The 13,594-nt window shown below is 47.4% G+C and overlaps 1 protein-coding gene across 2 annotated transcripts in view; it reads left to right on the plus strand.

Moving 5' to 3' along the window:
• LOC124033622 (cGMP-inhibited 3',5'-cyclic phosphodiesterase B-like) overlaps nucleotides 1-13,594 on the plus strand; it is a 102,812-nt gene that overhangs the window by 83,164 nt on the left and 6,054 nt on the right. Inside the window, exons 5-12 of one of the 2 annotated variants that reach the window (XM_046345730.1) lie at nucleotides 1,061-1,164; nucleotides 1,354-1,567; nucleotides 1,713-1,810; nucleotides 2,035-2,189; nucleotides 3,248-3,376; nucleotides 4,507-4,618; nucleotides 5,480-5,593; nucleotides 9,651-9,850. In XM_046345730.1, coding sequence (XP_046201686.1) covers nucleotides 1,061-1,164; nucleotides 1,354-1,567; nucleotides 1,713-1,810; nucleotides 2,035-2,189; nucleotides 3,248-3,376; nucleotides 4,507-4,618; nucleotides 5,480-5,593; nucleotides 9,651-9,850 — 1,126 coding nt within the window. Of the gene's footprint in view, nucleotides 1-1,060; nucleotides 1,165-1,353; nucleotides 1,568-1,712; nucleotides 1,811-2,031; nucleotides 2,190-3,247; nucleotides 3,377-4,506; nucleotides 4,619-5,479; nucleotides 5,594-9,650; nucleotides 9,851-13,594 lie in introns of both variants that reach the window. The other variant, XM_046345728.1, reaches the window with a different exon arrangement.

Below are 13,594 nucleotides of genomic sequence, written 5' to 3' on the forward strand. Positions count from 1 at the left end.
CATGCCCCGGTAATTTGGCGAATAATAAGTACTTTTTAAACCTCACGTTTTCGGCTGGATGTGTCACTGTGTAGTTCATACATGCATAATTAATGAGCAGAATAACTGTCTTACCTCAATTAGCCATGAAATCCCTAGTTTCAAAGCAACTTTCTTCTGGAAGCTATGCGGCCCCTTTTTCCCTGCATTTACCCCTATGTGGGCTAGTCCCCTAGCAATTAGAGTTTTAGCAAATGAGCTTCAGCCCCTCACCATTTGAGTGACAGCTAGCAAGACACTCACACAGTAGAGAGAGAAAGGGAGTAATGGTGCACATATCAGCACATTTGCGAGGTAGTACAGAGTTTTTCGGGGACCACTTTTTGCTCGTGGGCACTACATTCAGAACTACTGGCTAAAAGGTATATAAAAGTACTGGAGAATATCTTTCAAGGTCAAGTCATTTTCAACATGGCACACTCCCCATCTTTACCCTGATATGAACAAGCAGGCCCTCCCTCAGCAACACATTCTTTACCATCTGTCATTGATTAAACTCCCTGAAGATGTGGTTCCCCTTTATATCCACTGGGGGGCAGTAGTGGTCAAGCTCTGTAAACTGAAATGCCTAACAGATAATGACCATAACATTCCTTCATTCTGTTTGTTCCAACACTGTTTAGATGAGTCACTTGATCTTTTATGGATCTTTTGTCTTCTTCAAGGATACAGTTTCAACATTGATTTTCATTGTCTTACTTTGAGCACCAAATTAGTCATATAATTAGTGTTACTGTATGCTATGTAACATTTCTCTAAGTTCTTCATTATACATAAGAGAGGGTATGAAAAAGTTGAACTTTATAATGGTGTAGATTGAATATGAAAGCATTTTAACTGATGTTGTCTCATTAGTTCTAGCAGTAAGTGCCATGTTTGTGTGTGTGTGTGTGTGTGTGTGTGTGTGTGTGTGTGTGTGTGTGTGTGTGTGTGTGTGTGTGTGTGTGTGTGTGTGTGTGTGTGTGTGTGTGTGTGTGTGTGTGTGTGTGTGTGTGTGTGTGTGTGTGTGTGTGTGTTCCAGCACGGGTTCTCTGTCCAATGGGCCCAATGCTAACCTGCTGACCATCCCTAAGCAGAGGTCCTCCTCTGTGACCCTGACCTACTATGCCGGGCCCAGGAGAGCAGGTGAGACCATGAGTATTTACTGTACACACAGGTCTGATACACTGTGTGGAAGTGGAATATGTTTTTAAGTTGTTTGACTATCTCTCTCTCTCTCTCTCTCTCTCTCTCTCTCTCTCTCTCTCTCTCTCTCTCTCTCTCTCTCTCTCTCTCTCTCTCTCTCATTTCTCTTCTATCTCTCTCGCTCTACAGGTGTGTCCCCCAGTCTGAGTCCTGTCAGCTCCCCCAGCCACAGTCCTCAAGGGGGAGGTCTCTCCTCCCAGGTTACGCGCCCCCCAGTGGAGTTCCCAGACACAGCTGACTTCCTCACCAAGCCCAGCGTCAACCTGCACAAGCCCCTGGGCTACATCCTCAGCTCCGCTGACTTCCAGGGGCCTTACCGCAGCCCCACGGCAATGTGCACCAGGTAGGGCAATTTACTACCCCCTTCCCCTACCCCCTCCATTATCTCCTGGTGTTGTAGAGCCAGTTCAGCTGTAGAGTAGAGTTGCATTTCACCATGTGTGTTGATGATAAGTGCGGCTGTGTTTGTCCCTCTGCTCACCCTGTAGCTGTGGTCGTCAGATGCTGAAGAACATGCCCAGTATGGAGGCGGGGGAGGGACACCTGCCATTCACTGGTCATGCTGAGGCCCAGCGCAGACGCTCAGGTATGACACCTGCTGGAATGTAGCCTCACTCTGTACACACATAGGCTGCACAGTGTTTTTGGGCACACTCCCATGGCTTAGCTTACTGTTTCCACTCTCAAATGACTGAAAACCATTTGGACCTGCTGTACTAGAGAGTCAATGCATTAGAATAATGCTTCCCACCGAAATGTGAAACCAGTGGTCAACTCACTGTGATTTGCAATGTGTCTCCTCCACAGCAGGTGAGGGGTCAGAGTTCATGGGGGAGGCACTGATCAGGGAGGAGAGTGTGGAGGCCGAGTCGATGGGGGACAGGAATCCAGACGCAAGGAGCCGGGGCCAGACAGACGAGGAGGAGCAGAGCGCCACCACAGAGCAGCAGACTCAGGAAACAGAGGTATGCAGTGCTACAGTATGCTAAGGGTGCATTCCCACACAAGCTAATGGAGGAGTATGAGCTATGTACCTTTGTGAGAGTGTTTTGGTAGTGCGTTGTTTAGCACAACCTACCGCTACTCCAACGCACCTTCCCTATTGAAATACATTGTGTTGGCTCTGTCATTTTACTCTGTGTTGCCCTCCCTGTGTGAATGCACCCTACTGCTAGGCTAACATCGCCATGCTGCAGATTTAAGAACAACGGTAGGCTACGCTGTTACATAACAGTAACTTTGAAGGGATATGTCTCAGTCAATGCTAACACCTTACAGCGTTCCTGTGTGTAGCATTGCTGCCACTAAACTATCCCAACCAGGAGACTCCCTCTGAGTGAGATAACACACTCAGGCCAACACATGTAACAGTGTAGCTAGCTATAGGATGTGTCCTCTAGTTAGTTCTGGGAATACAGTAAAGGATTTCCTCAGACACTCATTGGGTGCATGTCTTTCAGTCAGTTGTGATGTATCTAACAGCCATGTAAACCAGTGTGATAGGGGGTAGTGTTGATCTGGCTCTGTCCTGGAATGCCCCCTCCGTTTACTTGGGCTGTGCTCTCACTTTCTTTATTGGACAAACCAAGCCTTGTTAAATCAAGCCAGCTGTTAAGACAACTGTGTAGGGTTCATCTGAGGATTCTGTGGGGTAATTCAAAAGCAAATTATTCAAAAGCAACGCATACATAGTAAGTCTGGAGCATGCTTCCATCCCCTTAACAGAGGAATGAGATTCATAAGATTTACGATGTGGTGTTTTGAATAGTCTGGTTGTCTACGGGCCTGTGTGTGTATGTCTTAATGTGTGTGTGTTTTAATGTGTGTTTGTGTGTGTTAATGGGTGTGTATGTATGTGTGTGTTAATGTATGTGTGTGTTTTAATGTGTGTGTGTGTGTGCGTGCGTGCGTGCACGTGCGTGTCTGCCTGCCTGCATGCATGCATGTGTGTGTTTATCTAAACGTGTGTGTGTGTTGTGTTTGTTTAAAATGTGTCTGTGCTGTTGTCCTCTCCTGCCTGTAGGGTGAGTTCAGACTAGACCCCCTGCTGGAGAACCACGATGACCTCATGGAGAAGATCAACAGCTGGAACTTCCAGATCTTTGACCTGATGGACAGAACAGGAGGGAAGACAGGAAGAATACTCAGCTACGTCAGTACAACCACATACCAACCATATAGCAACCATCTATCTGTCTTACGCCATGATCTGTTACATCAGGTATTCCCAAACTGGGGCAATGCTGTCGGGGGTACGCCAAATAAAAATATGATTCAAATGTTTTATTTTATTTTACTTTTGAATTTTATTTTTTCAATTTTATAATCTTCACATTTTCAAACAGTACATTTGTATTTTCCAACGGGGCTATACATTTGGGTGAGGTTTTTCTCTTGTCTGAGTAGCCTTGTTTCACAGCCAAAAATCAAATTAAACCATCTAGTGTTCAGCCAAATAACAACACAATGTCAAATACAGGTAGTCTAGTCAAATAATTAACATCCAATCACATTAACCGTTACTTTCTCAGGGGAATTCCACTAACGGTCCTTATGTAGCCAAACGTAGCTGCTGCTCATGTTGGTATCTGTACTGATGGCGCAAAAGATGGCGCAAAAGCCGTGACAGGGAGACATAGTTGCTCCCGACTGCAGCATCCACCGACAGGCTCTTGCTGCCAAGGGAATGCCTGACAGCTTGAAAGACGAGCCAGGTTGTGACAAACTCTCACTCATTCTCATGATTAATAAATGTATCGTATAGTGTGTGTGTGTGGCAGGCTTACAATGATTGCAAAAAACAACATTTGAGAGTGCACGGACCCTGGTGCTAGAGGGGGTACGCAGCTGAGGTTGAATGTTTGAAGGGATACGGGACTATAAGAAGTTTGGGAACCACTATGTTACATCAATTAATATTTGAATAAGCAACACCTGAGTTGTATTCCAAATGGCACACTATTCCTTATATAGTGCACCAGAACTCATAGGGCTAAGAGTAGTTTTGTGAAGCAGCCGTTGAATGTATTTATTTTGGAGAAACTCACTTGAATGATTGGTTTAAATGTTGAGAACGGTATGATCCCCATTACTGATATTTGACAGAATGATGTCCCGAATGCTCATGGTGTTCTTGGGGATTTCTCTATGTGCTGTTTTGAGTACACTGTTCTCCCAGTGTCTCACTGTCTGTGTCTGAGGGGAATGACTTGGTTAATGTCAAAAACATGTATTTGGGTTTTAAATTAATCTAGGTGTTTTATTTGTTGTCTTTCTCCCCAGGTGACCTACACTCTGTTCCAGGACACTTGTCTGTTTGAGATGTTTAAGATCCCTGTGAGGGAGTTCATGTCCTATTTCTGTGCTCTGGAGAACGGCTATAGGGATATTCCCTGTGAGTATAGTGCTGCCTGTGCTTTCTTCAGTCCAGGCACAAAGCCCATATGAATACTTGGTGTATTGTCTACTCAGATGTAGAAATGATCAGACCTGGGTGAACAACATGAAGGTATGGGCCTCCCGAGTGGCGCAGCGGTCCACTTCATTGCACTGCTTGAGGCGTCACAACAGACCCGGGTTCGATCCCAGGCTGTGTCACAGCCGGCCGTGACCGAGAGTCCCTTAAGGCGGCGCACAATTGGCCCAGCGGCTTCCGGGTTAGGGGAGGGTTTGGCTGGGGGGGCTTTACTTGGCTCATCGCGCTCTAGCCGGGCACCTCCAGGCTGACTTCGGTCATCAGTTGAACTGTGTTTCCTCCAACACATTGGTGCGGCTGGCTTCTGGGTTAAGCGGGCAGGTGTTTTAAGGAGCGCGGTTTGGCGGGTCATGTTTCTGTAGGTCGCATGGCTCGACCTTCCCTTCTCCCGAGCCCGTTGGGGAGTTACAGCGATGAGACAAGATCGTAATTGGATATGACAAAATTAGGGAGAAAAAAGGAGAGGTAAAAAATATATAAAAAATAAGAATTTGAAAAAGTATTTGAATGGCGTTTAATTTAGCTTAATCACGCCAGTTTAGACTATTCCAGGCAGCTAAATCATTCCCACTTCAAGTATTATTTGAAATGATATACCCAGGTTGTCATGAAGTAGAAATGAATCCCCATAATAGGTCTACAGTTCACTACATACAGCAGGACACCATACAGACATGCACCATCATATGTAATAGTAGCTTCTACCTCATGTACATGATGTGGTGAAGTATTACTGTGTCTGATGTGTAAAGTCCAGTGTGAATCTCTGCCTGTACTCAGATCATAACCGGGTCCATGCCACTGACGTGCTCCATGCTGTCTGGTACCTGACTACCCGGCCTGTTCCAGGATTCCAGCAGATCCACAATGAGCATGTGACAGGAAGTGACACAGGTAGCACTATTTCTGTTCTCTTTATTTCGTTTTGTATAACTCTGGACTTCCCCAAGCCCTCATTTATTACCATAATATACCACAATATGCCACATATTTATTAGCATAATTAGTGTGCTTGCTGAAGGCAAGACCACTCTAGATTTCATACATACTTCCTATTATTAGTGTGCTTGCTGAAGGCAAGACCACTCTAGATTTCATACATACTTCCTATTATTAGTGTGCTTGCTGAAGGCAAGACCACTCTAGATTTCATACATTTACATTTACATTTAAGTCATTTAGCAGACGCTCTTATCCAGAGCGACTTACAAATTGGTGCATTCACCTTATGACATCCAGTGGGACAGTCACTTAACAATAGTGCATCTAAAACTTAGGGGGGGTGGGGTGAGAGGGATTACTTAACCTATCCTAGGTATTCCTTAAAGAGGTGGGGTTTCAGGTGTCTCCGGAAGGTGGTGATTGACTCCGCTGTCCTGGCGTCGTGAGGGAGTTTGTTCCACCATTGGGGGGCCAGGGCAGCGAACAGTTTTGACTGGGCTGAGCGGGAGCTGTACTTCCTCAGTGGTAGGGAGGCGAGCAGGCCAGAGGTGGATGAACGCAGTGCCCTTGTTTGGGTGTAGGGCCTGATCAGAGCCTGGAGGTACTGAGGTGCCGTTCCCCTCACAGCTCCGTAGGCAAGCACCATGGTCTTGTAGCGGATGCGAGCTTCAACTGGAAGCCAGTGGAGAGAACGGAGGAGCGGGGTGACGTGAGAGAACTTGGGAAGGTTGAACACCAGACGGGCTGCGGCGTTCTGGATGAGTTGAAGGGGTTTAATGGCACAGGCAGGGAGCCCAGCCAACAGCGAGTTGCAGTAATCCAGACGGGAGATGACAAGTGCCTGGATTAGGACCTGCGCCGCTTCCTGTGTGAGGCAGGGTCGTACTCTGCGGATGTTGTAGAGCATGAACCTACAGGAACGGGCCACCGCCTTGATGTTAGTTGAGAACGACAGGGTGTTGTCCAGGATCACGCCAAGGTTCTTGGCGCTCTGGGAGGAGGACACAATGGAGTTGTCAACCGTGATGGCGAGATCATGGAACGGGCAGTCCTTCCCCGGGAGGAAGAGCAGCTCCGTCTTGCCGAGGTTCAGCTTGAGGTGGTGATCCGTCATCCACACTGATATGTCTGCCAGACATGCAGAGATGCGATTCTCCACCTGGTCATCAGAATGGGGAAAGGAGAAGATTAATTGTGTGTCGTCTGCATAGCAATGATAAGAGAGACCATGTGAGGTTATGACAGAGCCAAGTGACTTGGTGTATAGCGAGAATAGGAGAGGGCCAAGAACAGAGCCCTGGGGGACACCAGTGGTGAGAGCGCGTGGTGAGGAGACAGATTCTCGCCACGCCACCTGGTAGGAGCGACCTGTCAGGTAGGACGCAATACAAGCGTGGGCCGCGCCGGAGATGCCCAACTCGGAGAGGGTGGAGAGGAGGATCTGATGGTTCACAGTATCGAAGGCAGCCGATAGATCTAGAAGGATGAGAGCAGAGGAGAGAGAGTTAGCTTTAGCAGTGCGGAGCGCCTCCGTGATACAGAGGAGAGCAGTCTCAGTTGAATGACTAGTCTTGAAACCTGACTGATTTGGATCAAGAAGGTCATTCAGAGAGAGATAGCGGGAGAGCTGGCCAAGGACGGCACGTTCAAGAGTTTTGGAGAGAAAAGAAAGAAGGGATACTGGTCTGTAATTGTTGACATCGGAGGGATCGAGTGTAGGTTTTTTCAGAAGGGGTGCAACTCTCGCTCTCTTGAAGACGGAAGGGACGTAGCCAACGGTCAGGGATGAGTTGATGAGCGAGGTGAGGTAAGGGAGAAGGTCTCCGGAAATGGTCTGGAGAAGAGAGGAGGGGATAGGGTCAAGCGGGCAGGTTGTTGGGCGGCCGGCCGTCACAAGACGCGAGATTTCATCTGGAGAGAGAGGGAGAAAGAGGTCAGAGCACAGGGTAGGGCAGTGTGAGCAGAACCAGCGGTGTCGTTTGACTTAGCAAACGAGGATCGGATGTCGTCGACCTTCTTTTCAAAATGGTTGACGAAGTCATCTGCAGAGAGGGAGGAGGGGGGAGGGGGCGGAGGATTCAGGAGGGAGGAGAAGGTGGCAAAGAGCTTCCTAGGGTTAGAGGCAGATGCTTGGAATTTAGCGTGGTAGAAAGTGGCTTTAGCAGCAGAGACAGAGGAGGAAAATGTAGAGAGGAGGGAGTGAAAGGATGCCAGGTCCGCAGGGAGGCGAGTTTTCCTCCATTTCCGCTCGGCTGCCCGGAGCCCTGTTCTGTGAGCTCGCAATGAGTCATCGAGCCACGGAGCGGGAGGGGAGGACCGAGCCGGCCTGGAGGATAGGGGACATAGAGAGTCAAGGGATGCAGAGAGGGAGGAGAGGAGGGTTGAGGAGGCAGAATCAGGAGATAGGTGGGAGAAGGTTTGAGCGGAGGGAAGAGATGATAGGATGGAAGAGGAGAGAGTGGCGGGGGAGAGAGAGCGAAGGTTGGGACGGCGCGATACCATCCGAGTAGGGGCAGTGTGGGAGGTGTTGGATGAGAGCGAGAGGGAAAAGGATACAAGGCAGTGGTCGGAGACTTAGAGGGGAGTTGCAATGAGGTTAGTGGAAGAACAGCATCTAGTAAAGATGAGGTCGAGCGTATTGCCTGCCTTGTGAGTAGGGGGGGAAGGTGAGAGGGTGAGGTCAAAAGAGGAGAGGAGTGGAAAGAAGGAGGCAGAGAGGAAAGAGTCAAAGGTAGACGTGGGGAGGTTAAAGTCGCCCAGAACTGTGAGAGGTGAGCCGTCCTCAGGAAAGGAGCTTATCAAGGCATCAAGCTCATTGATGAACTCTCCGAGGGAACCTGGAGGGCGATACATACTTCCTATTATTAGTGTGCTTGCTGAAGGCAAGACCACTCTAGATTTCATACATACTTCCTATTATTAGTGTGCTTGCTGAAGGCAAGACCACTCTAGATTTCATACATACTTCCTATTATTAGTGTGCTTGCTGAAGGCAAGACCACTCTAGATTTCATACATACTTGGCCAGGTCACAGTTGTAAATGAGAACTTGTTCTCAACTGGTCACCTGGTTAAATAAAGGTGAAATAAAAAATAAATAAATAAACTATTACAGCTACATACATTAAAACAACTTAAAAACGTTTAAAGCTATAACAATTCAAATTAGCATACATTGGCATTTAATAACCCACCAACAATAATAACTCTTGAACTGTTCAAGCTAGAGACACCAAACCAACTTTCACCAACTTTCATGTTCAGGGTAGGCTATTCAATCAATTAATCATTCAATTCTCCCATCTAGCTACTTTTTCTACTTTATGAACCAGTCAGTACCATTAGTATTGTGTTCACTATAACTACTCTAACTTATTTCATGACCATAAATACTTTAAGACATGCTAGCAAGCACACATTTTCTTTAGGAAATTGACTTTTCTAGTTCTATGATAGCCTCTTGATGTACCAGTGTAGGCATTCCTGTAGTGTTTGGCCTTTTCTCGGCAGACACCAGATGGTTTAGTTTAAAATGCCAGGATCACCACTCCCGTCCCTGCTAATTATATTTTATGTACTGCATCTTTGATCCATCGGAAATGATTTAAGGCTCGCTTGCTGACTGATCCTTCAGTAGCTGCCAGAGGAGCAGCTGCCTTCTGATAAAGAGAGGGGGAGGGAAGGGTGGAGAAACAGAGAGGGGGGAGATGGGGTGGGGAGCAAGCCTCTGTCGTGATAGAGATCTGTCTGTGCTGAGCTCAGCATGTTTATGGCTTATTTTGGCCCTTTTAATCTTTCAAATGGAGTGCAGTAGTCTGAGTCACTGGGCCACCAGCTTAACCTGCCTGTAGAAATCCTACTCTACATACTTTGTTCTTAATGTGACACTATGTTCGCTGTTTTCACTTTGTAACACAGTCAAATCTTCTCCAGTAAACTCCAGTTATGATGTAGTTCCAGTGTGAGGTCCCAGTATGTCGTTGCTGAAAGCTGCTGCTCTTCTCTCTAGATTCAGACAGTGGGATCTCGCCGGGCCGGGTATCATACGCCTCCTCCAAGAGCTCGTCCATCTCTGACGACAACTACGGCTGCCTGGCATGGAACATCCCTGCTCTGGAACTCATGGCACTATATGTAGCAGCTGCCATGCATGACTATGACCACCCCGGTCGCACAAACGCCTTCCTCGTAGCCACTAACGCAGCTCAGGTAAGTGTTATTATCCCAAAAGCCACTGCTCTACCATCTCAGCTTGCAAACCCACACCTGTTCAACAGTAAAACCTGTATCAGGAAGAGAACGTTCAACCTATCCCGGCACTCACCAGGTACAACCCTAACTCTGTAAACAAGGGCACCCTCATAGACGTCATCCTGACCAACTGGCCCTCCAAATATACCTCTGCTGTCTTCAACCAGGATCTCAGCGATCACTGCCTCATCGCCTGTATCCGCCACGGAGCCGCAGTCAAACGACCACCCCTCATCACTGTCAAAAGTTCCCTATAACACTACTGTGAGCAGGCCTTTCTAATCGACCTGGCCCGGGTATCCTGGAAGGACATTGACCTCATCCCGTCAGTTGAGGAAGCATGGTCATTCTTTAAAAGTAACTTCCTCACCATTTTAGATAACAATGCTCCGTTCAAAAAATGCAGAACCAAGAACAGATACAGCCCTTGGTTCACTCCAGACCTGACTGCCCTCGACCAGCACAAAAACATCCTGTGGCGGACTGCAATAGCATCGAATAGCCCCCGTGATATGCAACTGTTCAGGGAAGTCAGGAACCAATACACGCAGTCAGTCAGGAAAGCTAAGGCCAGCTTCTTCAGGCAGAAGTTTGCATCCTGTAGCTCCAACTCCAAAAAATTCTGGGACACTGTGAATCCATGGAGAACAAGAGCACCTCCTCCCAGCTGCCCACTGCACGGAGGCTAGGAAACACGGTCTCCACCGATAAATCCATGATTATCGAAAACTTCAATAAGCACTTCTCAACGGCTGGCCATGCCTTCCGCCTGGCTACTCCAACCTCGGCCAACAGCTCCGCCCCCCCCCCCGTAGCTCCTCACCCAAGCCTCTCCAGGTTCTCCTTTACCCAAATCCAGATAGCAGATGTTCTGAAAGAGCTGCAAAACCTGGACCCGTACAAATCAGCTGGGCTTGACAATCTGGACCCGCTATTTCTGAAACTATCTGCCGCCATTGTCGCAACCCCTATTACCAGCCTATTCAACCTCTCTTTCATATCGTCTGAGATCCCCAAGGATTGGAAAGCTGCCGCAGTCATCCCCCTCTTCAAAGGGGGAGACACCCTGGACGCAAACTGTTACAGACCTATATCCATCCTGCCCTGCCTATCTAAGGTCTTCGAAAGCCAAGTCAACAAACAGGTCACGGACCATCTCGAATCCCACCGTACCTTCTCTGCTGTGCAATCTGGTTTCCGAGCCGGTCACGGGTGCACCTCAGCCACACTCAAGGTACTAAACGATATCATAACCGCCATCGATAAAAGACAGTACTGTGCAGCCGTCTTCATCGACCTCGCCAAGGCTTTCGACTCTGTCAATCACCATATTCTTATCGGCAGACTCAACAGCCTCGGTTTTTCGGATGACTGCCTTGCCTGGTTCACCAATTACTTTGCAGACAGAGTTCAGTGTGTCAAATTGGAGGGCATGCTGTCCGGTCCTCTGGCAGTCTCTATGGGGGTGCCACAGGGTTCAATTCTCGGGCCGACTCTTTTCTCTGTATATATCAATGATGTTGCTCTTGCTGCGGGCGATTCCCTGATCCACCTCTACGCAGACGACACCATTCTATATACTTTCGGCCCGTCATTGGACACTGTGCTATCTAACCTCCAAATGAGCTTCAATGCCATACAGCACTCCTTCCGTGGCCTCCAACTGCTCTTAATCGCGAGTAAAACCAAATGCATGCTTTTCAACCGATCGCTGCCTGCACCCGCATGCCCGACTAGCATCACCACCCTGGATGGTTCCGACCTTGAATATGTGGACATCTATAAGTACCTAGGTGTCTGGCTAGACTGCAAACTCTCCTTCCAGACTCACATCAAACATCTCCAATCGAAAATCAAATCAAGAGTCGGCTTTCTATTCCGCAACAAAGCCTCCTTCACTCACGCTGCCAAGCTTACCCTAGTAAAACTGACTATCCTACCAATCCTCGACTTCGGCGATGTCATCTACAAAATGGCTTCCAACACTCTACTCAGCAAACTGGATGCAGTCTATCACAGTGCCATCCGTTTTGTCACTAAAGCACCTTATACCACCCACCACTGCGACTTGTATGCTCTAGTCGGCTGGCCCTCACTACATATTCGTCGCCAGACCCACTGGCTCCAGGTCATCTACAAGTCCATGCTAGGTAAAGCTCCGCCTTATCTCAGATCACTGGTCACGATGGCAACACCCATCCGTAGCACGCGCTCCAGCAGGTGTATCTCACTGATCATCCCTAAAGCCAACACCTCATTTGGCCGCCTTTCGTTCCAGTACTCTGCTGCCTGTGACTGGAACGAATTGCAAAAATCGCTGAAGTTGGAGAATTTTATCTCCCTCACCAACTTCAAACATCAGCTATCTGAGCAGCTAACCGATCGCTGCAGCTGTACATAGTCTATAGGAAAATAGCCCACCCATTTTCACCTACCTCATTCCCATACTGTTTTTATACTGTTTTTATTTATTTACTTTTCTGCTCTTTTGCACACCAATACCTCTACCTGTACATGACCATCTGATCATTTATCACTCCAGTGTTAATCTGCAAAATTGTATTATTCGCCTACCTCCTCATGCCTTTTGCACACATTGTATATAGACTGCCCATTTTTTCTACTGTGTTATTGACTTGTTAATTGTTTATTCCATGTGTAACTCTGTGTTGTCTGTTCACACTGCTATGCTTTATCTTGGCCAGGTCGCAGTTGCAAATGAGAACTTGTTCTCAACTAGCCTACCTGGTTAAATAAAGGTGAAATAAAAATAAATAAAAAACTTCAGTAAGTGTTCCCATTTGTGTTCCCACACGCTGTTAAGTCCGAGGAAAGGGGAAGTGTTGTGCTTGTGTCACAGACAGCATTCATTTGGTCCCTGTGACTCATGGATGAGATCTTTATTGGCCTTAAAGCTTCTACATAGACAGGTTCTAATCAGCCTTGGATCTCATGGTAAAAGCAATGAAGTGAGGGACTGGTATAATATTACACTTAGTTCACATGTCAGGGAAAAGTTCCCACAAATCCTGAGAATTCAGCCAATTCCTTTTCTTGCTACAACATTACAGCAAAGGTTGACAAACAAACTATACCACTGTATAACAAGTGTTTTGCACTATCATGACCTATTATAGGACTGTGCATACTGTCTAGGTTGTGTTTTCCAACCCTGGTCCTCCAGTACCCCCAACAGTACACATTGTTATAGTAACCCTGGACAAGCACACCTGATTCAACTTGTTAACTAATCATCAAGCCCTCAATGAGTTGAATGAGGTGTGTTCGTCCAGGTCTACAGTGAAATGTAATGTTGGGGGTACTGGAGGACCAGGGTTGGGAAACACTGGGCTATGTGATATGTAAAGCAACAGTTCTGAGTAGGCTATGTGATACTGTATAACAGGAAGGCATGGCATTGCATTACATTGATAACCTGACATGTGGGCCATGCCTTCCTCGTAGCCACTAACACAGCTCAACCCTGGCATATTGATTAACAGTATGTTGGCAGTCAGTCAATCACCCACCTGTTCACCAACATGTCTAGACCGTCTGCATTATTTAGTCTGAAGCACACTGATCCAATTTCCTTTCCCCTGCTCACCCCTCCCTCTTTTACCGTTCCCTTCTTTAACCTCCTCTTTCCTATTTTACCCTCTCCTTTCTTGTTCTTGTCCTCTGACCCACCCGCATCCCTCT

Source organism: Oncorhynchus gorbuscha, linkage group LG04 (genome assembly GCF_021184085.1).
Source record: "Oncorhynchus gorbuscha isolate QuinsamMale2020 ecotype Even-year linkage group LG04, OgorEven_v1.0, whole genome shotgun sequence".
In the NCBI taxonomy this organism is placed as follows: domain Eukaryota; kingdom Metazoa; phylum Chordata; class Actinopteri; order Salmoniformes; family Salmonidae; genus Oncorhynchus; species Oncorhynchus gorbuscha.